This window comes from Anastrepha ludens, chromosome 2, assembly GCF_028408465.1.
Source record: "Anastrepha ludens isolate Willacy chromosome 2, idAnaLude1.1, whole genome shotgun sequence".
NCBI lineage: Eukaryota > Metazoa > Arthropoda > Insecta > Diptera > Tephritidae > Anastrepha > Anastrepha ludens.
In genome coordinates this window covers 173022738-173048532 of record NC_071498.1, presented here as the reverse complement: position 1 = coordinate 173048532, position 25795 = coordinate 173022738, and the positions used below count along the sequence as shown (strand labels likewise).

The window sequence follows — 25795 nt, the reverse complement described above, 5'->3', positions numbered from 1 at the left end:
TTACATGTATTTTAAATATTATTTGCTTTTTCACGGTTACAGTACATTTTAAATAATATTTTATAGGTTCTAAGAAATTTTAGAATTATTTCCATTTTAATTTACTTGGTTTTTGCTTAACGCCATTTAACGCATCAGCGCCCAATGCCAATGAAATACGCACAGTTTTAGTCATACCAATTGCACAAATTTAACAGTAAACATTAAATATAATATTGTTGTAAAATAAAAATTGTAAACGCGTAAATATTTATAATGTTTTACCATGCAATTATCAGTTTTCCATATCTCAACATTTTTAGAAATTACATGAACGAATCATATTCGCCCCTCATTGCAATTTCCACTACTTCGATTTATTCGTAGTGCATGTTTTGATTTGGGTTAGGGTTGGGATCATTCCAACTGTCTTCGAGTGAGTTGCTGCCATCACCACGTCCAAAGATCGACATTAAATAGATGAGTACCAAAAAAACGAGCACGCCGCTTAACACTAGGAACCAAGTGCGTCTCCAAGGTGGGCGCGAAGATGGCGCATAGAATCGGCGAGACCAACGTGAAAAAATTTCGGAAGGTGTACGACGTTTGTATTTATTTTCATCGCGATCAGTGCCCCCAATTGGCGATTGGCGTGGCAGTAGAGGTCGTCTACTGCTAGCTATAAAGGGGGAGAAAATCGGTAGGTACTAGTCAACAGGCAATTAAAGTAATGTATGCTTACCATGCACATCACTTTCTGACGGTGGACTGAAAGCGTCCATTAGCAGTACGGAATGTGGGCTATCGTGACGCATAGTTTGAGTCGAGAACACCCCATTCGCCTTTGAGCGCTCTACGCCGCTGGAATGATGCACTTTTGTCATGTTGCTTACAGCAGCTGTTTGCGCAGCTGCAGCTTTCACCTTTGCATTTGTTACTGACTGATCATTAGGCAACTAGAGATATAAATTAAGTTAAAACTATCACATTGCGGGTGTCAAACATTCATATCTTTACCAGAGAAAGTCCTAAACCATTACGACCCCAGTTCGCTTGTGACAAATAGGTTTTCAATGCATCCGCTACTGGCGAAACCAAATTGGAATTTGGAAATATCTCTGTCTCGCAAATGGGACACTGATGACCACGTGGCGTCGTGTTGGCCGGCAGTGACGACTGGCGTGCATTCAAACAGTCCCAATGAAACACATCTACAAAAAATTGAATGGGAATACAAAATAAATACTACAAAGTTGTATTTTAAGTTTTCATTTGCTTGACACTTACGGTAACAAACCAAGCGCACACATTCACCCTGTTCCAGTGTTGTAGAACATAGTGTGCAATTGGACACATAGTCGCTGTCACGTAGCCATTGCAGATATGATTGAACGATGCACTGCAATAACAAAATAACAACTGAAACAATCTGGTTTATAAATAATAAAAAACGTCTTTATATTACCTTTGGGTGATTTTGAACCATACAATTTTCACATACGTTGACACGGTGTTCAAAACAGAACTGATTCGTCACTTGCCGTTTAGGGCATTTGCAAAGACCCATCGTTCCGTGAAACAAATCCTATTTTATTAATTCGTCTGGTGAACGGGAAACTACTATACTTGATATAAAATGTTGTATATGCCAAAAAGCAATCGCACCGGGTTCACCAACATATATCCTATGTATATTCAGAATAATTGTGCTTTATCTATCTGCAAACAAATTTGCCTTAATTTTCGTGTTTCGTATTTTTTAATCTGCTTTGTCCAACTATTTTGACAGCAGCGACAGCTGTGGCCACGTACAGCAGCAAACAATAGGGTGAGCGCGAGTTTTTAGAATTGCATGGCAAGTAATTTTATTTAAGAAGTGACAGCAGCTACCCGCTCCCTGACAGAGCAGTAGGTCTTTAGCCGTTAATCAACTTTTCAAGAGTAAAAATTTTGAGAAATCCGATTATAAAGAAGTTTGTTATTTCATTAAAAATTTGCTTCTTAATAAATTTTCATGTTCATTTTATTTCATAGTGAAATTTATCATATTACTTCAATCCAACCATTCTGTCATATATACACATTTATTTGGTGTGACATCACCGCATTTCGAGCAATTTTTTATGACAGGACATATGCCGCAAGGCATTTGTACAAGACCAGGAGCAGCTAATGGCGCGTTAATCGCACGATAAACGAAAGAGCCGTCGGACATCATAACACGTTCTGCGTTACCATCATACACGACGGTCTTTAATATTGTTTCCAGATCATCTTCGTCCAAGTGTACCTGAAATTAAATGTGACCTCTTGCTAAGCAAGAAAATTGAATTAATTTATTTCATCGCATACCTTACTAATACCCAAGTCAGATATGAATTTATGCACCTCCTTGACCGTACAACAGGATAGACGCTTCACTGCCAATGGACCATCACGCTTCTTTTCGGCATTCTCGCGTGTTATCTGTAAGAACCTTAAGCATTGCTGATTAAGCACATCCACGAATTCGGCCTCAAAGTCTTGATCTTGATACCAGGCACCTCCAGTTACTGAACGATCCGGCTCTAAATTGTACAGCATATAAACTTTCTTTTTACTAGCCTGAAATTGAGAAAGTGGTTAAACGTAAGCGAAAAGTAAACATTTCCATAAAGTTTGCCTTACATTAACTGATTTCACCGCTTTGATCAGCTTCTTGGTCTCGAGATTTTTCAAAATTTTATTCAATTGTGTCATATTTAAATTGGACTGCATGCGTATATCGCGTATCCAGATGCCTTTATTGCCACCTTCCTCAATAATACCATATATGATTTTCTCTTCGTTATCGGCATCTTTAGGCAGTGCACTCTTCTTTGGATCCTTGGCGCGATATATGAGTTTGTCGCCCTTCTTTAGCAATTCAATTGTGCCCTGTTGCAACAACTTATTTAAACCCTCTAGCCGCGCTTGTGCGGGGACATCTGATAGACCCTTGACTAAATCATCATTTGTCGCACCTGCTGGGACGCTCTGAATTATCGCCAATATTTCATGTGAGATATCGTTCGAAGCCATGTTTCAGTGTCTAACAACTATTCGAAAATTTCAACTCCACAATATTGACTCCTACCCTATAATTGTAGCAACAACGTAACAGCGACGAAATGTCATGTAAACAAAATAGCAAAATTTACAACAACTCCGTACACGCCAGACGTCTTTCGAATATTTGTCACTTCTCAAACAAAATCACTTTTTGTAAATAACTAAATTTAGAAATGTCATTTAGCGGGCACACTTCTTCAGATGATGAGGATTTTAAAAAAGTAACCGAGGCCAATTTCCAGAAAATCCGCAGTAAATCCACTAAGGTAAGAACGATACGAAACACACAGGAAAAATACAAAATGACAATGCGGCTTAATAGCGCTGCCACCTGTATAAAAATTCTTAATTAATAAAATATTTTTTAAGATTGGCTACCTGGATGGGGTATCGGACGGGCATGAACAAAGTTTTCAAACAGCTTTTGACCAGGGGTATGCTGATGGCCTGCGAGCAGGCTTTGAGCTCGAAAAGTACCGTGCATTTTTCGATAACTTAAATACTTTAAATAATCAAAATGAAGAGTTAAATAAAGAAAAATTGTTATATTTAAACATTGGGACAGACAGCAGTCAGTACCGGTTTTCTGAACAAAACAAAGAACCCCTAAGTACAATTAGCAATCATCAAAACTGTTATGTGGATACATGTTTGGGGCAGTGCGAGCAAACACTGCCACTAACAACTAATTTATTAGCGTCGCAAAATGTAGAGTAGAAATTATTTTACGATTTCTTATAATAAAAATAAGCGATTTTTATAAATATAATCCTTCGACTGATCCTTCTTTTTTGCGATACAAAACACTTTCTTTTGATTTTTTGAAGTCTTCGTTCGTCACTTTCATGCGTCGTTCACGTAGAGCCATTAAACCGGCCTCTGTGCAAATAGCCTTGATATCCGCACCGGATAGATCATCCTTAGCCATTATAAGCTCATTGAGGTTCACATCTTCTGCCAAGGTCATGCGAGATGTGTGAATCGTAAAAATGCGACGTTTCGTTTTCTCGTCAGGAAGTGGAAACTCTATTTTACGGTCAATACGACCAGGACGAATGAGAGCAGGATCCAATGTTTCAATACGATTTGTTGCCATAATAACCTAGAAAATTTAAACAGTTAAGATCATTTTTCCACACTTTGATGCAAACTTAATAAAAAGTTTACTCATTTACTCACCTTAACGTCTCCCCGAGAATCAAAACCATCAAGCTGGTTAAGCAATTCCAACATAGTTCGCTGAATTTCTCGTTCACCACCAGAGTTGGAATCGTAGCGTTTTGTGCCCACCGCATCAATTTCGTCAATGAAGACGATCGAGGGTGCGTGCTCTTCAGCTACGCGGAAAAGCTCACGCACTAATTTTGGTCCATCTCCGAGATATTTTTGAATCAGTTCTGATCCGACGACACGCAGAAAAGTTGCTGAAGTCTGATTTGCCACCGCCTTTGCAAGCAAGGTTTTTCCAGTGCCTGGGGGGCCATACAGAATTACACCCTTTGGTGGTTTAATACCCATTTCTTCATAATATTCTGGATGTGTTAGTGGCAATTCGACGGATTCTTTGATTTCCTGAATTTGTGTGTCTAAGCCACCTATATCAGCGTATGTCTCTTGGGGCGCCTTTTCGAGCTTCATCACCGTGACCATGGGATCTGTGTCATCGCTAAGTACACCGACTACAGCATGCACCTTATGGTTCAGTAACACAGAACAACCAGGTTCCAATTGATCCTTGTCAACAAAGGACAAAATGCTAACATAATGTTCCGAACCAACGGATGTGGAAACTATAGCATGATTGTCATCGATGATCTCTTCAAGGTTACCCACAGACATTGGGGTGCCACGTAAATCATCAACTTTTGAACGCTCTTCTTCATTCTTTTCATCTTGTGGTTTTAGACGTTCTTGATTACGTATGAATTCATCCTCCATCATAAGGTAATCCTTGATACGCTCCAACTTCAAAAGTTTTAGACGGCAGCGAGTGTGCGGTGTAACTAGCGGCAGTTTCATAGCAGCATCTGGACCCTTCGCCCGACGCTTCTTTTTCCCCACACGGGTAGGAATCGGAGGTTCATACTTCTTTTTCTTGTCTTTGTCATCTTTCTTATCGCCGGAGCCGCCTTGAGCAGATTGGTTTTGTCCCTGGTGGAGATATGATAAAGATTGTTTACAAATTATATACTATGTTTCATTAAGATTATAAAACGTCCAACTTTACCATTTTATTTATATATTACTGCCACAAATATACCAAATAATTCTAAAATTGCAGACTGAACCCCAAACTGACAAACAATTTTCACAAGTCACTTTGTGATTACTTGAAGTTAGCTGTTATTGACCGCTCTATTTTTACTCGTACTGTACCAATGACCAGGTAATAAAACTATGTCATTGTAAATTCATTTTCGATGGTAATGAACTCCAAAACTAAAAAGCAAAAAACTCCATGGGAAATAGAGTTATTTGTTTTAAATTTATAATAAGACTTGACAAAATGATGTTTCTTTAAATTTAGTTAATCTAATATATATTGCCTTAAATACGAACGCATCACGAAATGACATTAGAAGGCATTAGTGCTGGGCGATTCCGAGATGATTCAACAATCGAGAGAATTGCAATTATTGCGAAAGCTAACAATCGTGCCAACAATCGGTTCATGGCGTCATCGAGATGTTTTTCCGATTGTTTTAAGACGACTGTCTTTTATATTATAAATATTATTCATATTAATTAAGAGGTATACGGATGAAGGAAAATGTACCAAAAATATCGTTTATCAGTTTAATTATTATTCCATTGCAATGATTCCACTTCTGCATCATAAAAATATGATGCATGTACGAAGAAATCAGCCACATGCCCCATGATAGTTCCAAATATTTTAGCCAATTGTTTTTTAATATTAAACGCTACTGACAACTCGTTTTAAAGTAATGCCTCAGTGAATCATCGACGCGTTTTAAAAATCGCGAGCCAGTGCGGGTACGAGAGGTTATGGTTTTTGTTGTTGTTGCAGCGGTAAGTACATTACCCATATATGTACGGGCAGTGCTGCTGAGTGACAGTCCGACCAATATAGTAAATCGTTCCGTTAATGTAGAACCGACTGTCGGGGGAAAATTTTGGTCGCTTGTCATGTCGATGTATAATTCTCGACGGGCAAACCATCTACGACAGCAAATATCGAACTATCGGGATTTTTGAACAATCGAGAAAATCGACTAAAACATTTAGGACTCTGCCAACACTAGCAGACACTTGTCAAAAGGGAAATCTTTTTTTCTGCCTACGCATACAAAGATGGTTCTGCTGGATAATTCTTCGGTGAATATCAAAACATAATTTTTATAAAAACCTAGATAGAAAATGACTAGCCGGTATTGCTTCTCTTACAGTTTATAATTCGATTAGAAAAGTTCGCAAATTCTGCGAAGAAGGATTCTTCATTTACGGTGACGTTTAAACGCTGTAAGTTTCCAAGCTTTCAAGCTACCTTTATTATTATTATTATTATTATTATTTATATATATTTATATATATTTATTTGATAGCCTTAAGTTAGAAGCTAATCTTTCACTTCACTCCACAGACAATGGCCACGAGCGACCAAAGCCGCGCGAAGGGCGACCAGCGCTACCCGAACCAGAAACGTACTTGTGCCTTATGCGTGCACAAATGAAATCAAAGAAGGTAGAGATTTGAAGTGTTATTTTAAATTTTCTTCGTATTTAACCCACACTATCGAATTGGGAATTACAGATATCCACAATTGTGCGTCAGGAAGATGTACCCAAAATGATGAGCATGTACGCGCAATTCATGAAGAGCAACATGGATGGTCTAAAGCGTGTCAAAAAAGTGAAGAGCAAAGCGAAGGCGGCAAAGGGATAAACGCAGTCAACTCATCTGTTTAGGACATAATTTAGCTTTTAAAGAACCTTCTTGTTTGCCTATAAATTGCAAGTCAAAGTAAAACAGGACAATATTTGTCAATGTCCGCTATACCCCACTGCAAGTGAAGGACAATATAAACAATAAACATAGTTCTTTTAAATTGTGTAAAAATGCATATTGAAAAACCTATATTTGCACAGTAACGTTAGTCGCATGCACATACACGTATTCTTCTTAATTAAAATTTTGAAAAATTTCTCATTACAAAATCTGCTTACAAATTAAAATATTGCCTTAAATAGGTAATAAGTAGATATATTTAATAGGTGCCGAAATCACAATACGGCTTAGTCCTTCTTTATCAAACCTTGCTTCTTTAATTGACGTAATGCGCATTTAGCTGCCGTGCATTTCGCTATACGATAGTTACGGCCAATACCACGGAATGTGCCTTTGCAGAAGACATCAACGGTGACGCGCACCCGACGCCCATCAGCCAGTTTCTCCGGTTTTCTAGAAGAGAATACATATAATTGCATATATGCACAAACATTCTTCTGTTACACTTAGTATTTACCCAAATTTGGCGGTCTCCGGTTCCAGTTCCAGCAATTCTCTAATAGGGGATTTTGGCACTGAGTTGCTAAATTGTTCTATCTCTGGCTTCATCATATTACTATACACCTGCCATACAACGTCCAAAGACATATTGGAGTCCAGGAAGATGGCGCCTGCTATTGACTCGAACACATCACCCAACGCTTTTGGCACTTCAACATCTTCAGCATCGTCGCACTCTTCCTCCGAGAGTAGATAATACTGCGGCATGATAAAGAAACAACTTAAGACTTTTAACAAGCACCTAAAATCCACATTACTCACTTCTTCGCTTATGCTATGACCATTTTCGTTCTGTATGCGTACAAAACGATCGATGACTTCATTTAAACCCGGCGATAGATGTCGAAAATATTTGTGGAAACCATGTCGCACAGCCAGTGACGCAAATATAGTATTATTTACTAACGCCGAGCGCAAGTCGGTCAATGCACCCGGCGAGTGCTGCCTGGGATCTTCGTAAAGGTGACGAGTAATTAGATAATCCAACACAGCATCACCCAGAAACTCTAAGCGTTGGTAGCAATCTGTCAAACGATTTGGCGAGTAGCTGGCATGGGTCATGGCTTGCAGTAGATAGGAACGATCACGAAATTTATAACCCAATGTATTTTCAAACTCATCGAAACCCTCCAACATAGACTCCAGCTCCTGTGGGGCGTTCGGCGAATAGTGGAGCAGTGGACTTTTTGGCGCTGTCCACTCGCCATATACAGTTATTTCACCATTCACATCCGGATTAGAGCTGCCCGGTATACGGGGCTCTTGTGGATTATATGGTTTGCGCACGAACGGCAGCACACGTATGCCAAGCCACGCCATAAACAACAGAGCGCCACGCGGACCGCATTCGATGAGATATGCGCCGATTAACGCTTCAACACAATCGGCAACCGATTTATCTGCCAACATTTTTTTTTTTTAGTTTATTTCACTTCATCAAATTTTAACCTATTACTTTACCTGGAATGCTGTGTTGAGTCACAAGATTGTAAGGAATAAAGCAGGAAAAGTCATTGCCTTCAGCGATTTCATCGACAGCGCTAGCATCCTCGCTGCAATTGTATTCCTGGGGAAAAGCATACTTATATACACGACAGACCGCGAAAAACCAACAACACTTACATCACCGAAGAGTCCCAATTTGTCCGCCTTTTCACGCACCAATGCGCATATCTCGGCGCTGTTCAACTTTTTAATGTTAGCCAAATCAACCAGCTTCCAGTGATGTGGCGGTATCTGGTTAAAGAACATAATAATTATTATTTGTTGTTGTTGTAGCAGCAGCATAAACATTCCGCATACATATACGGAGAATGCGGCAGAAGTGACAGTCCTTGGCCGGATACAAATCCGGCTCGTTCCGGTTACGTAGAACCAACTGTCGTGGGAACGCAACTATGCCGCAACCCACCTTTGCCTCGATCAGTTCCTTCTCGAGCTCTTTGGGCACATAGTAGCAGGGCGGCAACCAATTGTCGTGTGGTTCGAATTTCGTCGCTATCATATATTCGCCCAGCTTTTTCCGGCGCCCTAGTCGATATAGATTCAAGTTGGCCACTTGTTTCGATCTCAAATGACTTAGCTTGCCTTCGTGCACGTTTTCGTATGTTATATACAAATATGTGGTAATCGCATATTTCAGAAATGAGTCGCCAATCGTCTCCAGACGTTCTAAATTGATGCCATCATTGGCATTCGACATTGTTAAACCTTGCAGAATGATGCTTGGGCTAGGTCCTGGGTGGCCAGCCAAATCCGGTTGGCGGTCGAAGCTAAACGTATTGCCTTGCACGTTTTTACTCTCCTGTTTCACATCTATTAAGCTAACGCAGCCTGTTGCACCTGCTTTTCTCTCAAAATTCAACTTAATCAACTTCTTATATCCTTCGCCCCATCCCTCCAACTTCAACATGCCCTTATCATTGAAATTATCAAAAATATCACCACAACCTTGAATTTCGAATAGCTCCAATGGATGCGATTTCAAATAGTCAGCATTTAAACGCGCAATATCTGCAATGGTCAGCACATTTGCCTGCTTGCTCAAAATAGACATTAGCACATCTTTATCAGCATAGGGCAAAAGTTTCAAAAACGCTTCAGTAGTTGCCGCCTCGCTCTGTGCAGCCGACTCGTTTGTGGTCCGCTCTTTACGTGCCAACATCACTGGCTGGTTGTATTTCACAAGCATACCGGACTGTTCAATGTTCGCTTTCAGTAGGCGTGTAGATGCAGTGAACTTGGCAATGGAGTCGCACAATTCTGCTTCTATATTCGGTTTTAAGTCCTCAAAGTTATAGCCCACAAGCAGGTTTTTGGTTTTCTGATAATTGCGCTCATTTGCATTGGTCGCTTGAATGATGGACAGTTTTTTATTGCGCTTTTCGATCTCCTGATCGGTTTCGATGGTTTCAGCCTCATTTCTAGAGGTGAAGGCTATACGCAAAGGACCACACTCATCATCTTCATCCTCACTATAGTTGGTTGGCTCATTACCATCGTAACTGGATGCGAATGAGTCGTCGGAGTCGTAATAGGCAAATGAATTTTTGCGAAAATTGTTCGTATCGATGGTGTTTTTGCTTTGCGCGCAATCGTCCGGTTTTTTATTTAGTTGGGATTCCTTAACATCCCAGAACGTGGGCGAGCCATAACGCATCTGCTGGTCGCCTGTGTTGTAAAAGAATAATTATTAATTGTGAACTGCGATTTTATAAAAATAAGCAAACACTAAAACTTACAAAAACTGACATTCGATGGAAAATATTTCAAACATTCCTCCTCATCGTCGTCTAATGAGTCCGAGTACTTATTAAAATTGATATCATTCGCCATGTCGTTGGACCAGGTGCCTATTTCTATAAAATTACTATCCTGCAAAGTTCGATTGAAAAACAGTTATGCGCTCTTATAAGTTACGTATCCAGCATTTCTTCCATAAATACCTTCAACTTCTTTTCGCCTTCTATAATAATTTCGTTTGCGCTCTTTGCTTTAGTTTGATTATCTTCTGCGCAAAATTCACCATTGACGCCAATATCTTTCGCAAAACCGTTACTTTGTTTGTTATTTGCCTCCTTTTCCTTTTGTTCTTCCGTTTTCTTGTCCGACGACGCATTATTTTCTTTTGATCGCTTTAGCACCTCCGACAAACTCCAGCCAAAGTCCAGCATTGGCCACTCAAAGTCGTCGGGAATTTCTTGCTGTCCCAACCCTATATCCAACGACACCTTCTTGCGTATGTCATCAGCTAACAGCAATCCGTTTATGCGGTACAGAATGCAGGGCAAGCAAACAGCAGTGCGCCACAGTGAGGCCGGAAATGGATGTACGGTGCACAGTTCAGGCACAAGAATTTGCTTTTGTTCGAGGTTCTCACGTTTGGCACGTTTCGTTTCTTCCGAGCTGGTTGGCAAGGCAACTCCTTTTCGATTTACATAACGCGGCGTTAGAAAATTCAAACGCGCACTTGTGTGATCCACATCCAACAGTGGCTGTTTCACATTCTGTATGGTTAAGCCGTATTTAAGGAAATAGTAATGCTTAAATGTGCGGTAGTTTTCGCCAGGAAAACAACTTTGCGGTGATAACTGCGGACAAATCTCGGCCACGTAAAAGTATTGCGGCTGATCTTGATTGCGATACCAAGGCATAACGACGGCATCCTTGAACTTGTTAGCATCAAAATCTATGGATTTGCGCATGTCTTCTGGCACTGGAGTTGGCATCATACTTGCATTTCGTTCAATTAACTCAAGGAAGTCCCAGTCGATCACCTTGCCGCCATCTCGCTTCACTGTCGGCACTATGAATACACAATTTTCCGTGGAGTCAGGATCAAAGAGCATAAGGAACTTCTGCAGACGCAATACGTTTGTGAATGTATAATTGAGGAATGTATTGATGCAGCGTATTTGTGTTTCGGTGAGCACCACCCGCTCTTTAGCGAGCACAATGGATACTTTTACCTCGCCGGAACGTGTAAATATAGGAAATGAACTGACTTTTGGTATACGCTTTAAGGTAAGTATACCAAAACCTTGTTGCGCGTCTTCAGGCGGGTATATTTTACGGCCACGTGTATTTTGCTCCTCTGGAATAGGGCACTGGAGAGTCAAGTCGATTAAATACAGATAGCAAGGAACACCGGCTGTCGGGCGGCAATCACTAAACTCCGAGGCAATCTAAAGCAAGAAATTAAGTTATTCGACATGACGTAAGTTAAGTTTTTAAGGATTTTTATTAATGCTCGAAGACAACTCACTCGCTTATAGTAATACTGTCTGCGTTTTGTAGTGCCTGGACGCGGCTCAGAGTTTTCAAGTACGATCTTGTCATCTTCTTCCTCCAAGTCAAAGTTCTCCCAATCGGGTTCCATAGCACGGAATCCCTCTTTTCCTATTGGCAGCAGGTTGTCGTCCAGCTCGCCAGTTTTATGCAGCTCTATGCATGCTTGCAAAGCGGCCATTCTACGCGCCAATATATTCGAAGACATTGGAAGCCCCTAACACAATGACAAATAACTTATTAACTGTTTTACAGCATACGCAGCATGCGAACTTACAACTATATCATATTTTAATGGCGAATTTATCGGAAGACGTATTGTGTATTGGTACATTTCGACACCACATCGAATGGTTTTTGTGCAACGCCAGAGCGCAGTGAGTTTTGTAAATGTGTCGCTTGGCAACTTGGAGCAGTATTTGTTGACTAACGCGATGGATGAAGTGAGATCCACAGAAGCACCTGTCAGCAGATGTTCACAGGGTTTGTAACGCTTCACGCATTTGTTGAAATAGTCCGCCAGTTGGTGTTCTGCTTCCGATGGCTCAGTATTAGCGCATTTTTGTAGGAGCATCTGAAATCGAAAATGTAGTTCAATCAAAAGCTTATATATATATATATATAAATAATTAGCGCGTACACCCTTTTTGGGTGTTTGGCCGAGCTCCTCCTCCTATTTGTGGCGCGCGTCTTGATGTTGTTCCACAAATGGAGGGACCTACAGTTTCAAGCCGACTCCGAACGGCAGATATTTTTTTAACGAGGAGCTTTTTCATGGCCGAAATACACTCGAAAGTTTACCATTGCCTGCTGAGGGGCGACCGCTGTTAGAAAAAACTTTTTCTTAAAAAAAAAAAAAAATTGCTTCCGTATCCTTTTACGACTTGCTTAGGTTTAAATGTTTAGTTTTACTCCACAAGATCATAAACACTCAGAAACCCAGATACCTCAAAGATCGACTTATGCCTTCAAAGTCCTGCCGTTCGTTAAACTTAGACCTGATGAAATACAGTTGTTTGGTCCGTCTTTGGAATACCTTACCTTACAAAATTAAACGTATAAAAGAAAGTTCGTGCTTCAAAAATAAATTGCTTCGCTATCTTGCCGAAAATTGCTGAATGTACTCAAATGGATCCACATTATTTAAATCTCTTCCTATTAATCCCTACTCCTACCACTACTATTTTTACCTTACTTTCCTTTTAATACTTTCTCCAACTTATACTTCTTTACTACTATCTGTAAGTTTAATTTTTATTTTGATTTTACTGTTAATCCTTTTATGTAAACTATTCTTAAGGTCAATCATTGTAAAAATAACCTATGGTTGTATGTTTTGACTTTAATAATAATAAATAAATAAATAAATAATAAATAAATCAATAAAATTTTGGTGTTTCACCGAGATTCGAACCTAAGTTCCTCTCTGAATTCCGAATGGTACCCACGCACCAAGCCAATCGGCCACGGCGGCCGCTAGACAGCTATATAATAAATTACCTTCTCTATTTCCCGATACTCTGCCAATTGCTCCACTATTTTATTAGTTGTGAGTTCTATTTGGTTGATAGTAGCATCGAGGCCGGTTTCCGAACCGTGTTGTGCACAGTTTTCATTTTCACAGATACAGCGAAACCGACGCTTCTCCTTTTTTTGCTTTGGTGTAACTGATGCTGAAGCCGGTGTTGTTGCTGTTTCTTCCAATAAAATTCTAGAAGAGTTATTACTGCTCATGTCTGAAATCATGTCGCTAAGATCGAGCACATCGAAACAATCATGTAGCGACTCGTTGGCCACTGACTTCGTTTTAACTTCCTTTATTGAAGATGTTTCATTTTGCCGTTCCGTAATAGGAGCCAACTCGCTTTCAATTTCTACTAAATCAATGGTATTAGTATCTTCATTTTCTATGCCTTTAATGGCCGGCAATTCGTCCTTGATTTCCTTGAGCGTAATCTCGCATTTTGTTGGTGGCTTACTGGTAATCACTTCGGGATTTAATATTTTTACGATTCCCTTTGAAGAACCGATTGTAAATTTGTTACTCTTGTCATTGCATTCCTCCTCATCATCGCTACATGAATCCGTATCGATAACGTCGTCCTGGCCAACCTCTAATTTACATAAATACCTATGGCTCTGGTCACTTAACTGTTCGTTTTCACAAAGAATTGCATTATAAGCTGGCGATACTAGTATCACATGGTAAGCAGGTGCTGCTCGCGCACGCCCTTTACATTGCACATAGCTACGATATGTTGTAGGTGCATCCCAGCGCACTACTAAATTACACTTTGGCAAATCAATGCCCTCCTCTAGCACTGAGGTGCCAATTAAGACATTGCAGTCGTGCATACGAAACCGTTTCAATACCTCTTCCTGACGCCTATGCTCGACCTCAGCTTCCTTGGGTTCGGTTATAGGATCAGCGACACGGTCAGTTGTGAACTGACATTTAAGGAATTTCAGTTCCGGATCGTGGCGGCTCATTTCGCTCAGTAAATCAAAAAGCACACGTGCCGTGTAATTGGAGTTGCAGAAAATAATAGCGCAGAGCGTATCCAAGGCATCACCGTTGTCACGCATTTGTCGGCGGCTAAAAGGTCGCCGTTTGAAACGGCCATGTGAACCACCGACACCATGGCGTCGGTTTGTACTGGCGGAACTTTCCGTTTTGTGCGTTGTGTTCGCTTGCAATGTCTGCTGTTTTGCCACATCAGTTGTGGGCGATTTTACAATTGGATCTAAATTATCCATAATCGAGCGTGATTCGAGTTGTAGTTTTGTAGTCACATTTTCCACATTCTGGCAACTATATTCGATACTTCGGCTGAGTTTTTGAAAATCCATCTGATCCAAATCCTGACTCATTTTCTGAATAGTTTCGTTTTTGGTCAATAATTCTTCCGGCTTGAATAAGCGTAAAATTTCCAGCAAACGAAAAACTTTAGGGCTCGAATAGCGTTCCACTAATTCTTTATGATTATTAAATTTTTTGAATGTTTGTTCGCAAATAGCATGAAATTCTAGAAGCGCTGTATTCACAACGCAAAGCAAAATGTAATGGCGTTCATGTGGCGTTTTTATTTTCTGTTTCTCTATGCGGTGAAACATGTTGACAGCAACACGATCTGCACACCACGGGCCCATTTCGTAGAGCACAAAGAGCATGATTTCCAAAAATTCCATGGGTTCTTCTTTCGGATCGGGAATATCTGCATTGATTGAGCAATTTTTATACATATTTATTACAAGAATATTCAAGATGTTAAAACTATGTTTTACCCTTTAATTCCTCCATATATTCTTCTGTACAGTATATTTCGAAAGGGTCGTAACGGTGATCTATTAAAAACGCTTTTCTCGTGCAAATTACCTCCTCTAGTACAGCGGTCAGCTCATCTCGCGGATATGGCGTGCATTGCACTATATACTCACTAGGTTTGGCGCAATACCTAAATGAATGATTATCATATAGCAATCATGTCAAGATTTTATTTTGCAATATCTACATACCTTAATACTGTTACGATATCACTGGCAGTCTCTGCTTTGCAGTGCACACTATCCTCCAAAGTATTCAGCATTGCACTGAGCTCTTCTAGCGAGCATTCAGCGCTGTGAAGTGGTCCAGCTAAGCCCAACACTTTCGGCATGTCTTTGCCGGAAACATTGAAATGGTATTGAAAGATTTGACGCAAGTCTCTATACACCTCCGCTTCATGACAGTCTTCCAGTATTAACAAATGCACATTCGTCATACTTAGGTTTCCACATCTCAAGGCTGCCAGACAAGTACGTGGATGAAGTACGTAAAGTTGAAAGTCTTTTGGTATATGAATTTCCTGCTTATCCGTCGCCCCCGTTCTCTCCTCTTTGTACACTTTCAAGTCAGTCAAGTGCTCTATCATGGTTGTTATAGATGGAGCGTTTTGTTCACAAGTCAGGTATAAATTAATCTTTTCCGCAATTCGTGCTGGTCGTGCCAGCTCCTGTAGGAGCTTTAAGGCAATAAACTCCTTGGATGATTTGTGACCGAGGCATATCATTACATTACGCTCGAACGCGGCAGATAGCAATTCGATTTGATAATCACGAGGGGTAAAAATTGTGGTGTGAATGTTATCACACCAGTGGAACGACATTTTGGTGGCATAAAACACAACACAATTTGAATTTAAAAACACTAAATTAGTTAAAATCGAGAAAGTCAAACCAGAGCACAAGTTGGGAAATCACTAAATTTGTATAACCGGCAATAAATTGACAATGATCAGCTGACGGAGTGCCTACCACATCGGCGAGCAAAATGTGTGCATTGTAAGAGTTTTGAGTTGGCAGATTATATAATATACAGTTTTATAGAACCGGTCGCGCACATGTCAAAATATTCGTAAATAAATATAAATTTATTACAATAACTTTACTCTATATCGCATAAATATTTTTATTTTTTCAAAGAATTTGTCAAGTAAAAATCTGCATACAGAATTCCTCAAACATGAGAAAATACCTTGGAACTCCACGATGCAACTCTGCGGCAAAATCTGTGCAATTAAAGTTTTTTTGTGAATAGACGCCAAATATTTTTTAATTGTATTCAGTAAAGCAAAATTCATTTATTTTATTAAAAATAATGGTGCGCACAGTTAAAGAAACTGGGTTTGTTGTTGAGAAGATTGTGGACAAGCGGATAACACCAGAAGGAAAAGTTGAATATTTTATTAAATGGCGCGGATATCCCAGGTAAAGTGATAAGGGATGTACACAAGTACACAATTAGAGTAAAGAAATTTATTTTAGTGGCGAAAATACTTGGGAGCCCGAAGAGAACTGCGATTGTCCGGCTTTGATACAAAAATTTGAGGAATCGCGAGCAAAATCAAAGAAACGTGGAGAAAAGAAACCTAAAGTTGAAGAAATTCAAAAGCCGCGTGGTTATGAACGTGGACTTGCTATGGAGCAAATTGTTGGGGCAACTGATGAAACCGGTGACGTATCATACTTAATCAAATGGCAATTTTGCGATGAGCTCGATTTGGTAGCAGGCGAGGAAGTGCGTCAAAAGAACCCCGAATTCGTAATTGACTTTTTTGAGAGACGATCACCCTTCCAGCGTGTCATAAACGAGCGCTTGCTTGGTGTGCCGGACGAACTACGCGTAATGAATATGAATGAGATGCAAGTAACGGGCGTGAACGCTGATCAAATTACTACTAGCGCTTCAGTTGGTGGTGATGATGGAACTAGTGCTGGAGCTGGTGATGTTATGCAGCAAATTGCTAATGACGATACTGGCAATGTTGATAGTGCTGCAGTGTCGTATTCTATTCCTGTACCAGGAGTTGGCAACATAGCCATTGATGTACCGATATTAGATAGTTCAGCAATGTAATAAAGCTTATTCCTTTTATATACCCCATTATTTAAAAAAAAAAATTTAGAAATGATAATAAACTTAGATTAAAAATCAAACACTTTTTATATACACAGTTGCATATGTTCTTTTCTTATTTAAAATTTAAAACCAAAATACATTATCTGTCCAGATTGACACCACCGAATTGTCCACTTCGAAAATTTTTTATAAGCCGTTGTGCAGCCACCAAAGTATTCGGTACATTTACAATTTGACCGTCGAATGTCCTGAGTTTTCTTTCTGCACCTAAGCCCTTAGCATACGTCATTAGAACCTCGGCAATGCTATCTGTGGGATTTTCCAATCCAACTTCTTTCACATACTCGAACCGACGATGTTTATTCATCCAGTATAACATGTAATCAGCAATTAGTTCTTCACCCACTAAATGATCTGGCAAGCAGCCGAGTAATGCCAGTTTCATACCCATTTCATCGTCAGCTATTCTGGGCTCCAGAATTCCCGGTGTGTCAATCATATAAATTAAAGGAAATTCACTAATTTTAATGCGTTCCAGTACTGAGCGCGTAACCCCAGCAGTATTCCCCACTTGCGTCGCACTTTTCTTTCGCAGGTTCTTGTTACGTAGCACATTCAACAATGAGCTTTTGCCAACATTCGGCACGCCAATTATCATAATACTCGCATCCTGTACTCCTGTCCGATTATAGCGGTCTGATGTAGAAATAAGTTTATGCGCTAAAGGTACTACTCGTTTGACACCTAGGCACTGTTGGTCCTTACAATTGGTAAACACAACATGCTCAATGCCTTCACGTTCTTGCAGCTCTTTGGCGATTTTGCGCTGTTCGCGTGTTTCAGTGAGATCTTTTTTATTTAAAACAAGAATGTGCGGCTTTGCACCACCAGAAATTGTGTGTTTAAATTCCGGATTTCGACCAGAAAAGGGAATTCGAACATCATGCACTTCAACAATACAATCCACAGATCTCAGTTTCTGCTCCATTTGTTTTAGTCCTCTTCCCATGTGTCCGGGGAACCAGCGAACAGCCTGTTTGCTGACTAAATTATACGCCTCCCGAAATGACATTTGACTAATAATTTTATTTGAAAATTAACACGGTAATCTAATTTTTTTATGGGTTTTATGCTAATATACTAAAAATCTTGATGCAATCAACAAAATATTGAGCACATCTGATTTTGACATTTATTTATGACTGCGAATTTAACCTCAAAATGTATATTTACACCCCTGAGTTAGAAATGTAAACATAAACAAAATTTCGAAATTTATTGAAAAGTCTACATATCTTTCACACTTTTGTCTTATAGCTTTATTGAATATTGATAATACTTTTGAGATTCAAATAACACTTCATAATTCTTGCCGCTGTTTAGGGTTAATCAGGATGAGATTAGGGTCGGCTACAACTTTGAATTTGAGCAACTTTTGATACTCTAATAACAGCTTCTTCCAGTAACATTCGACATCTTGCATACGGAGATGCTTCCAAATAAATTGTTTTCCGCGTTCAGCAATCTCCTGAGCTAGCTCATCGTGATCACGAAAATACTCTAAAATCTTTTCTATTTCTTGCTCGGTTGGATAACTTTTTAGTGGTACATAGTGAACCCATGGCTTCAAAGCAAAGTAAAAGAACTCATTCCATTCATCGCCCACATGAAACACCAATGAGTTGCATAAAAATAAGTGCTTGAATCGAAAACTAGCTGCCACGCCTCTAAAATTGAACAGGTATTTGAACCGGCAGTGCTCTTCAAATAAAACTTCTTTTGCTGGTTCAGCGTTAAGGGTATCTTTTGGAGATTTCCAAGCTTGGTTTCTAGTGTACTGGGCATCCACCAAATCCGGTCTACGCCTTGACAAAAGCACTAGTGCGTCACGTTCGTCCGATGTACGAGAGCCTCGAAAAAAACCAAGAGGAAGTTTTTTAGACCAATCTGTTTTGGCGCTTGCTTCCGTTATACCTTCACGTAATAAATCCCAGCGTCCAATGCCGGTTGGATGTAAGGAAATGGCGGGTCCACCGGCCCAGAAAGTCCAAGCCGGATACATTATATCTAAATAATCATTTGTTTTGGAAAAAGAGAATAATGGACCTATTCTGCCACCAAGCCCCGAAAGTACTTGTGGCCAATCACGCGTGTTTATTATCATATCCATATCTGGTAATTCGGCCAGCAGATTTAGAATAAAATGTTCAATACCACTGCAGCGCGCGGGAAACATACATTCACTGTCACGGTAGAGAAGATGATTAAGTATTTTATACCTCGTCCCATATTTTGCAGAATTCTTCAACATTTCCTGTGTGACACCTTTATTCTGGTAGGGTTTGAGGTCATTTACGATAACATTGTTATAACATTGGCAATCCTCATTTTCATCCGCACAGTCAACATACGATTCAAGTGACTTTCCTATGTTTTTAGCAATAATGCTGTTGTCTACGAGGAATGTGAATTGATGAGTATTAAATTTAAACGTAACAAAATGCTTACCGTTTCTGCTTGATTCAGATTTCAAAGAGGAGCAATTTTCTTTATTTTCCGCAATACATACATCATCGGACTGACTATTCCCATTTGTAGAAAGTGCGTGCTGATTTGCTGATATTAAACACAATAGCAAAAGTAACAATTTCATACTTTACAATATGAATCCTTTGTTTACTTTACGAATTTATGTGCCGGCAAACAAAACAATCCCATGCTAATTGACTCGAGTCTTGTTCGTTTTTCGTTATTCGTTATTGGCAGTGTTCATGGAACACCCAGGAACTCCATAAACACCGCTATTGAAAATAAGGTAGTTTTTTAGAGGTAGAAAACTCCAAATTGGTAGTACTGCTTCCCGTAATTGTCGATTTCACAGCTTTTGGTAATTTTAAGGTCAGTTTGGCTATACCTTATGGATAAACTCACGAAATTTTTTTTTGAAAATGTTTCAAATTTATTTAGAAAACCATGCCGAGTAGTTATTTAGTTTACGGGTCGACTTAGACTTCCTCAAAAATAATCGATATGTGCAGCAATCGACGCGACAAATTTGTAAATGACTAAATAAGTAAATAAAAACTTCGTGAACTGCCAATTCTACAGGATACAAAACAGTAATACCAGTTTAATTCTCTCCCTAAAAATCATTTTTAAGTAATTTTTGTCACCCGGGCCGTAAATTAGATAATTCACCCATAATTACCTGCTTCTAAATGAATTGCCCTTATTTCAATACCGCTAAAATAAAAAATATGTAAATTAATACTCGGGATCGCGTCGTTTTGAAGTTAAGCCTTTAGACGAATTATATTCGTCATGTGTTATCAAGTGGCAACTAGATTGAGCAACTCAAAGGCGCTGCTAAAGATTACATTTTCAAGGTATGCAAGAGAATTCGTTAAATTGAAGAAACGAAATTTGCTCTGTATGAACGTGTAGAGCACGAAAGAAACTTTCCTTATATCCGAAGAGAGAATTGTTAGTATTGAATATTGAGTTTTATGAGGTATAACCAAGGTGAATTGAGTACCACAAGCGGCGTCTACTCGAAACAAATACTTTATTTTTTGTGATTTTGTCATCCTGAAAGTCAGTTCCCTATCCAATACAACACAAACGGTCAACGAGTTCTACTGACATGCGAAACGCAGAGGGACGCTGTTGTAGCAGTTTACTGAATCCTGCCAGTGCGTTGTACTCACCGAACGTCTTCATCTAACTCATCTAACGGTAGGTCCGGGAAACATGCTGTTTCGACAGGTTGGGACCTGAGGGAGAGGGTTGTTTTGGCGAGTAGGTTTGATGGGACATACGAATAGGTGGTTAGAGTCGTGCAGTGTTCCCTCACTACTAGACATATATTGGGTATGCCGCGGTCGGTTCTGGAAAAGTAGGAGTTCAACATAATACATACCGGGACAAAGTTACTCGGGTCTCCCGAGATAGCTGAAGCTCTTCGTCTGCAATAGGTGGTGCTTTGACTCAGCTGCTATGCAATTATTACTCAAATGTTTCGGGAGAGCTCAGTTTTTACTTTTAAAATTGAAATTTAACTATAACAGTTATTTTTTGATAGTTAACCTTTTTAAATTATTCAGTATTGACAATATATTAGTGTGGTATGGTTAATTAAGTAATTGCCCACTTTTAACAAAAAAAATATATGGACAATTTGCGTAACTGCAACAAATTTCATTTATTAGCTTTTGGGGTTCCGAAGAAAAGCGGTTTGGAAATTTCAGTTTACACGCTTACTGACACGCCCCCTTTTTCAATACATATAACTTTCACCTCAGGAGAAGTATTGAAAATTTGCATAACTATATCAAATTTCATTATCTTACCTTTTGTGGTTCTGCAGAAAAGTGGTTTTGAAATTTCAGATCATATAGGAGGTGACGTAATGTATGTCACCGGTGTATATAATTTATGCATTCGAGTCACGTTTTAGTTCCCTTGGTTAATCGGGATGTATCGGGTGTATTGGGTGTATCCGGGTGTAGTACAATGGTCTCCTGCCTGAGTGCTTGTACTTGTCCAACCTCCCTCAAACCTAATCTAATCTAGTCTAAAATCCCAATCAAAACTTTTTTTAGAAAAAATTATAAAAATATTAATAATTAATTAAATTGTAAACAACCGGAGAAAAACGAAACAATCTTCCATTTCCTCTGTGAATGTCCTGCCCTATGGAAGGATATAATGTTAACCCTGAGCCAACCGCTGTTCGAGAGTCTCGAACAATTGTCTGGCTTCGACGTCAACAACATAATAAGGTTCTTAAACCGCACAGACTGGATATAGTCATGGTGTAAATAACCGTTAAACAAGTTGGTAACGAGGATGTGGCAACAAAATAGTTCGGAAGCGATAATTGCTTTCTGGAAGAATCACATAATTTAACAGCTGCCTATTAAAATACAAACAAATTTTTCATCAATTATATCTATAAAATGGCCAATAATAAATAAATTACTTCTGAAGTAATATTATTTTCAAAACAGTAAAACTCAACACTATTACGAAGTACTTTTGGAGCAACCCTGTACTTTCTTCTTGACTGTCGTCACCAAATTTGTTTTTCGCTACTTCCGAAACGAAATCGAGTAATCATAAACGAAAAAATTGACGATGCCGTCAAAATAAGTCCGTGTTCAAGATAAAAATCGAAATTCAGGAAAATATTTTCCACAATTTTCAAAAAGAATTGTTCACATCTTGAAAATAGTGAAATATTAATTGGAAATTTGCCCGAAATCAATAAGACAAGAGTAAAAGTAAAGTAAGCCATTGTGCATAATTTACGTGACAGAACCAATCAACGAAAAGATAAAAAGCAGTGAAAGATAAACGTAAAAAGAAACGAATGCAGAAATACATAACTGCTAATTAAATAGTAAATTATTCAACAGTGTGTGACAAGAGAAAACCTTAGGATTAACGGTATAACAGTAAAATAAAATAATAACAAATACCTCTTATGACTGGGGCTCACCCACAATAGCTGCAACAACTGCAAAGCTGGAATTACTTTTTGTACATTGGTCGCGCTTGTAAGCATCCTGCTAAGGGCGAAAAACCTGACCGACCTTCATTGAGTCGACGACGGCAACTTACGTTTGTTGAGAAATCGTTTCGCATTCCAAACTGAATAAGGTATGCAGGTACATATGTCTCATATACATATTTATTAATCATATTCCCGCTTACTAAACCTCAATAACGCGTACTGCAAATGGCAGGCACGTATTTCATCGTGGGAAGTTGGAACAGTTTGAAGAGAAACAAATTGATTTTTAACAATTATTTGCAACGTTGCCACCTCTCTGTAGGTGATATCATATTGGAGCTTTAATTTTTTCAAGCCAAATTTAAATTATGTCATTTAAAATGTATACCCTCAATGTCATTTCAAATTCAAAAACCTATTTCGCACGTTGTTAATCTTATCAGACGTACTTAAATACATATATGCGCGGAAATAAACGGTGTGTATTTTGTATATGCATGCACCAGCTTTTGTTACGCCAATTGAAGTGAGTTCGACTGCAAAGAATTTCACTTTGCTTTACTACACCGGAGCGCCATTTCTCTTTATACATTTTATTTATTTATATGTACGTTTATTTGCCAATCATTAACTTTTTGCAAACAATCGTCGACCAGTTTTATACATATGAACGTTGACTGAACACCTTTGTTGCTCACTTTGCCGGTGAAGAGGGCGGTTTGTACGCTTTGTTGTTTCCATTATTGCTGATTCAATTGGTTTCTACTAAATAAAATAACTGGCCATTTAGCGCTTGCACTGAAATTTACGAATTTTGTTTAAGTTTGATGACTTCACACACTGAATGTCGCGCTGTGTGATCGATTTAACTACTATTGCACTATACTTGTAATTCCTCCGATTTGTTTCTTATTTGCCCATTCTCGGTGTACTAGCAAAACGAATAACAAATTAACAACACTGCAAAATCTATCTACATATAACGGACAAGAACTAAGCAAAAAAAAAAAAACCGTTAAATTATCACATATTGCCTGAGTTTCCAAAATATAAATAGCGCATGCGTTTGTGCTTTTCGCACATATACATTTGTATGTGTGCTATATGTGAGTGTAGTTTGATTATATACAAATACGTTCGTTTTTTGCATATTCATTTGGTAAGTTCGCTTTTTCAAAACTCTGCTGGCTTAAAAATGTTGTTTGTCTGAGCAGCGTCTTGTGAATGAGTCAAACTTGCAAACCAGTTTGCATTCGCAAAAGTTTTTGACTTTGTTGTTGTTTTTGTTGATATAGTAGTGTTATTTTGTCGTTACAGACCATTGATTTTCCTCGGTAGTAGGTTGTTCAATTTTAATTTACAACACTTGCTGGGAACGCATATCAGTGTCTACCTTTGTTTGCATATTAAATCTTTGTATGCATTGTATATATGTATATATGTACATATGTATGTTAGTGTAGTGTTAGGTAAATATTATTAATTTTTGCAGCTGATTATTGAATCGTGTCAAATACTTATTTTGATTGATATTTTTACCCACTCCTTCAATAGGCAACTACTTCACCCATCACTCAAATGGATGGATCGCTGATCATGTCTGTGAAGCGTACAATGATAATTAATTTCTTTTCCATATGGGGCGGCAGTCTTCTATATGAACGTGCTTATGCCCTCTAATTATATTATATGGTATAAGTCTAGAGTTGCTCTTCAGTTTGTTACCTAAATTATTATAATTATATTATGATGATTGTAATGCATAAAAACTGGTAGACGCTAGTAAACTTTTTCTATAATTAAAGAGTAGTGTTTCTCTGCATTATACAAAAATTCCATAATACATATGTATGTATGTATATGTACATATGTACAGCTGCGGTGAAAATAATAGCGCCATAGGATGTTGGGAAATTCACACTTTAAAAAGTTTGAAAATAATTCAATTTTTTTAACATAAAATAATTTTACTTAATTAATTAATCTATCCACATATTTTTAATAAGAAGAGACCTCATATTTCTTGCATATTTCAAAATATATTCACTTAATAAGTTATTTCAGTCAAAAAAAGGCGGTAACAAATATGACACTATTTCAATCACAATGGCGAAAACAAAAAATGAACTTAAAAATGTAAAACAAAAGTTCTTTTAATCCATAACTATGCTATTTAACTAGTATGTTAACACTTTGTTGAGTATCCTTTATTGGCAATTACGGCCGCACAGCGCCTTGGCACAGAATCCACTAAATCCTGGCATCTAGTAATCGGAATTCTCTCCGAACTTTCCTTAACAACCATCCAAAGGGTCACATTACTAGTGAGATTGTAAGTGTGAACTGCCTTTTTAACATCAGTCCACAAATTCTGAATTGGGTTGAGATCAGAAGACTGTGGGGCCCATTCCATGACGTTGATGTTGTTGTCCCCAAACCATCATTGTCCTGCTGGAAGACCCATTTTAATGGCATTTCATCCTTTGCATATGGTAGCATTACATTTTGCAGGATATCGACGTCGACGTCCTGATCCATGATCGTTCTAATCCAATCAATCGGACCTACTCCATAATAGGAAAAGCACGTCCATATCATAATGCTGGAACCCCCGTGTTTAATGGTTTTTTTCGTGTACATCGGTCTAAATTCTTCATTTGGTGGTCTCCTAACGTAACTATCAAAACCAGTCCCTCCATACAACACGATTTTGCTCTTATCTGTCCACAATATGTTTCTCCACTTTTCCACTGGCCAATTGGAGTGTTGCCTACAAATTCCATGCCTTTACCTGCGTGTTTAATGGTTAAATGCGTAACTTTTCTCGGACTACAAGCGTTCAAATTATTGTCTCTCAGTCAAGTGCGAATGATTTCAACAGATACACCAATATTTAGGCCCTTTTTAAGCTCCGTTGCTAGCTTGAATGGCTCCTTCTTGCTCTGTCTAACTAATCGCTTGAAGAGTAATAGCGGCATAATAGGTTTTCGTCCATG

At 38.8% G+C, this 25795-nt stretch overlaps 9 protein-coding genes across 9 annotated transcripts; 3 read left to right on the top strand and 6 right to left on the bottom strand.

Moving 5' to 3' along the window:
- Window positions 1-20: 20 nt before the first annotated feature.
- Window positions 21-1801, bottom strand: LOC128855878 (zinc finger protein-like 1 homolog). The gene is made up of 5 exons (XM_054091092.1): window positions 1445-1801; window positions 1267-1378; window positions 997-1190; window positions 722-935; window positions 21-658 (listed from the first exon to the last, which is right to left on the bottom strand). Exons 1-5 carry the CDS (start codon window positions 1544-1546, stop codon window positions 357-359), a joined length of 924 nt encoding a protein of 307 aa, XP_053947067.1. The 5' UTR covers window positions 1547-1801; the 3' UTR covers window positions 21-356.
- A 183-nt stretch (window positions 1802-1984) lies between these two features.
- LOC128855879 (probable DNA-directed RNA polymerase III subunit RPC6) lies at window positions 1985-3377 on the bottom strand. The gene is made up of 4 exons (XM_054091094.1): window positions 3159-3377; window positions 2647-3095; window positions 2332-2583; window positions 1985-2269 (listed from the first exon to the last, which is right to left on the bottom strand). The coding sequence occupies exons 2-4, from the start codon at window positions 3037-3039 to the stop codon at window positions 2033-2035; spliced, it is 882 nt and encodes a 293-aa protein (XP_053947069.1). The 5' UTR covers window positions 3040-3095; window positions 3159-3377; the 3' UTR covers window positions 1985-2032.
- LOC128855880 (uncharacterized) lies at window positions 3243-3827 on the top strand. Its single transcript, XM_054091095.1, has 2 exons — window positions 3243-3335; window positions 3439-3827. The coding sequence occupies exons 1-2, from the start codon at window positions 3243-3245 to the stop codon at window positions 3784-3786; spliced, it is 441 nt and encodes a 146-aa protein (XP_053947070.1). The 3' UTR covers window positions 3787-3827.
- Window positions 3595-5407, bottom strand: LOC128855876 (26S proteasome regulatory subunit 4). The gene is made up of 3 exons (XM_054091090.1): window positions 5297-5407; window positions 4249-5220; window positions 3595-4171 (listed from the first exon to the last, which is right to left on the bottom strand). The coding sequence occupies exons 1-3, from the start codon at window positions 5297-5299 to the stop codon at window positions 3827-3829; spliced, it is 1320 nt and encodes a 439-aa protein (XP_053947065.1). The 5' UTR covers window positions 5300-5407; the 3' UTR covers window positions 3595-3826.
- Window positions 5408-6302: 895 nt separating this feature from the next.
- On the top strand, window positions 6303-7149 carry LOC128855872 (signal recognition particle 14 kDa protein). Its single transcript, XM_054091089.1, has 4 exons — window positions 6303-6408; window positions 6480-6552; window positions 6674-6774; window positions 6844-7149. Exons 1-4 carry the CDS (start codon window positions 6385-6387, stop codon window positions 6973-6975), a joined length of 330 nt encoding a protein of 109 aa, XP_053947064.1. The 5' UTR covers window positions 6303-6384; the 3' UTR covers window positions 6976-7149.
- LOC128855865 (endoribonuclease Dcr-1) lies at window positions 7129-23917 on the bottom strand. The gene is made up of 14 exons (XM_054091077.1): window positions 23498-23917; window positions 15403-16072; window positions 15172-15341; window positions 13387-15101; window positions 12164-12460; window positions 11864-12103; window positions 10545-11783; window positions 10341-10473; window positions 9011-10269; window positions 8722-8835; window positions 8560-8665; window positions 7861-8498; window positions 7556-7797; window positions 7129-7491 (listed from the first exon to the last, which is right to left on the bottom strand). The coding sequence occupies exons 1-14, from the start codon at window positions 23538-23540 to the stop codon at window positions 7326-7328; spliced, it is 7032 nt and encodes a 2343-aa protein (XP_053947052.1). The 5' UTR covers window positions 23541-23917; the 3' UTR covers window positions 7129-7325.
- On the top strand, window positions 16404-17374 carry LOC128855870 (chromobox protein homolog 3). Its single transcript, XM_054091086.1, has 2 exons — window positions 16404-16632; window positions 16690-17374. Exons 1-2 carry the CDS (start codon window positions 16523-16525, stop codon window positions 17279-17281), a joined length of 702 nt encoding a protein of 233 aa, XP_053947061.1. The 5' UTR covers window positions 16404-16522; the 3' UTR covers window positions 17282-17374.
- LOC128855869 (mitochondrial GTPase 1) lies at window positions 17345-18451 on the bottom strand. Its single transcript, XM_054091085.1, has one exon. It carries the CDS (start codon window positions 18354-18356, stop codon window positions 17424-17426), a length of 933 nt encoding a protein of 310 aa, XP_053947060.1. The 5' UTR covers window positions 18357-18451; the 3' UTR covers window positions 17345-17423.
- Window positions 18579-20043, bottom strand: LOC128855868 (O-glucosyltransferase rumi-like). The gene is made up of 2 exons (XM_054091084.1): window positions 19793-20043; window positions 18579-19738 (listed from the first exon to the last, which is right to left on the bottom strand). The coding sequence occupies exons 1-2, from the start codon at window positions 19935-19937 to the stop codon at window positions 18645-18647; spliced, it is 1239 nt and encodes a 412-aa protein (XP_053947059.1). The 5' UTR covers window positions 19938-20043; the 3' UTR covers window positions 18579-18644.
- Window positions 23918-25795: the final 1878 nt, after the last annotated feature.

Bases quoted from the DNA above. Each gene is read 5' to 3' on its own strand.
- LOC128855878 (XM_054091092.1), bottom strand. From the start codon at position 1,546: ATGGGTCTTTGCAAATGCCCTAAACGGCAAGTGACGAATCAGTTCTGT. The intron at 1,191-1,266 runs GTAAGTGTCAAG...AATTTTTTGTAG, and splicing joins TGTGCGCTTGGTTTGTTACC to ATGTGTTTCATTGGGACTGT. The intron at 659-721 runs GTAAGCATACAT...CCCCCTTTATAG, and splicing joins GTCAGAAAGTGATGTGCATG to CTAGCAGTAGACGACCTCTA.
- LOC128855879 (XM_054091094.1), bottom strand. From the start codon at position 3,039: ATGGCTTCGAACGATATCTCACATGAAATATTGGCGATAATTCAGAGC. The intron at 2,584-2,646 runs GTAAGGCAAACT...TCTCAATTTCAG, and splicing joins AAGCGGTGAAATCAGTTAAT to GCTAGTAAAAAGAAAGTTTA. The intron at 2,270-2,331 runs GTATGCGATGAA...ATTTAATTTCAG, and splicing joins CTGACTTGGGTATTAGTAAG to GTACACTTGGACGAAGATGA.
- LOC128855880 (XM_054091095.1), top strand. From the start codon at position 3,243: ATGTCATTTAGCGGGCACACTTCTTCAGATGATGAGGATTTTAAAAAA. The intron at 3,336-3,438 runs GTAAGAACGATA...ATATTTTTTAAG, and splicing joins TCCGCAGTAAATCCACTAAG to ATTGGCTACCTGGATGGGGT.
- LOC128855876 (XM_054091090.1), bottom strand. The intron at 4,172-4,248 runs GTGAGTAAATGA...TAAATTTTCTAG, and splicing joins ATTCTCGGGGAGACGTTAAG to GTTATTATGGCAACAAATCG.
- LOC128855872 (XM_054091089.1), top strand. From the start codon at position 6,385: ATGGTTCTGCTGGATAATTCTTCG. The intron at 6,409-6,479 runs GTGAATATCAAA...CTTCTCTTACAG, and splicing joins TTCTGCTGGATAATTCTTCG to TTTATAATTCGATTAGAAAA. The intron at 6,553-6,673 runs GTAAGTTTCCAA...TTCACTCCACAG, and splicing joins TACGGTGACGTTTAAACGCT to ACAATGGCCACGAGCGACCA.
- LOC128855870 (XM_054091086.1), top strand. From the start codon at position 16,523: ATGGTGCGCACAGTTAAAGAAACTGGGTTTGTTGTTGAGAAGATTGTG. The intron at 16,633-16,689 runs GTAAAGTGATAA...AATTTATTTTAG, and splicing joins AAATGGCGCGGATATCCCAG to TGGCGAAAATACTTGGGAGC.
- LOC128855869 (XM_054091085.1), bottom strand. From the start codon at position 18,356: ATGTCATTTCGGGAGGCGTATAATTTAGTCAGCAAACAGGCTGTTCGC.
- LOC128855868 (XM_054091084.1), bottom strand. From the start codon at position 19,937: ATGAAATTGTTACTTTTGCTATTGTGTTTAATATCAGCAAATCAGCAC. The intron at 19,739-19,792 runs GTAAGCATTTTG...CATTCCTCGTAG, and splicing joins ATCTGAATCAAGCAGAAACG to ACAACAGCATTATTGCTAAA.
- LOC128855865 (XM_054091077.1), bottom strand. From the start codon at position 23,540: ATGGAAACAACAAAGCGTACAAACCGCCCTCTTCACCGGCAAA. The intron at 16,073-23,497 runs GTGAGCAACAAA...TAACTAATTTAG, and splicing joins CCGCCCTCTTCACCGGCAAA to TGTTTTTAAATTCAAATTGT. The intron at 8,836-9,010 runs GTGGGTTGCGGC...TTCTTTAACCAG, and splicing joins AGGAACTGATCGAGGCAAAG to ATACCGCCACATCACTGGAA.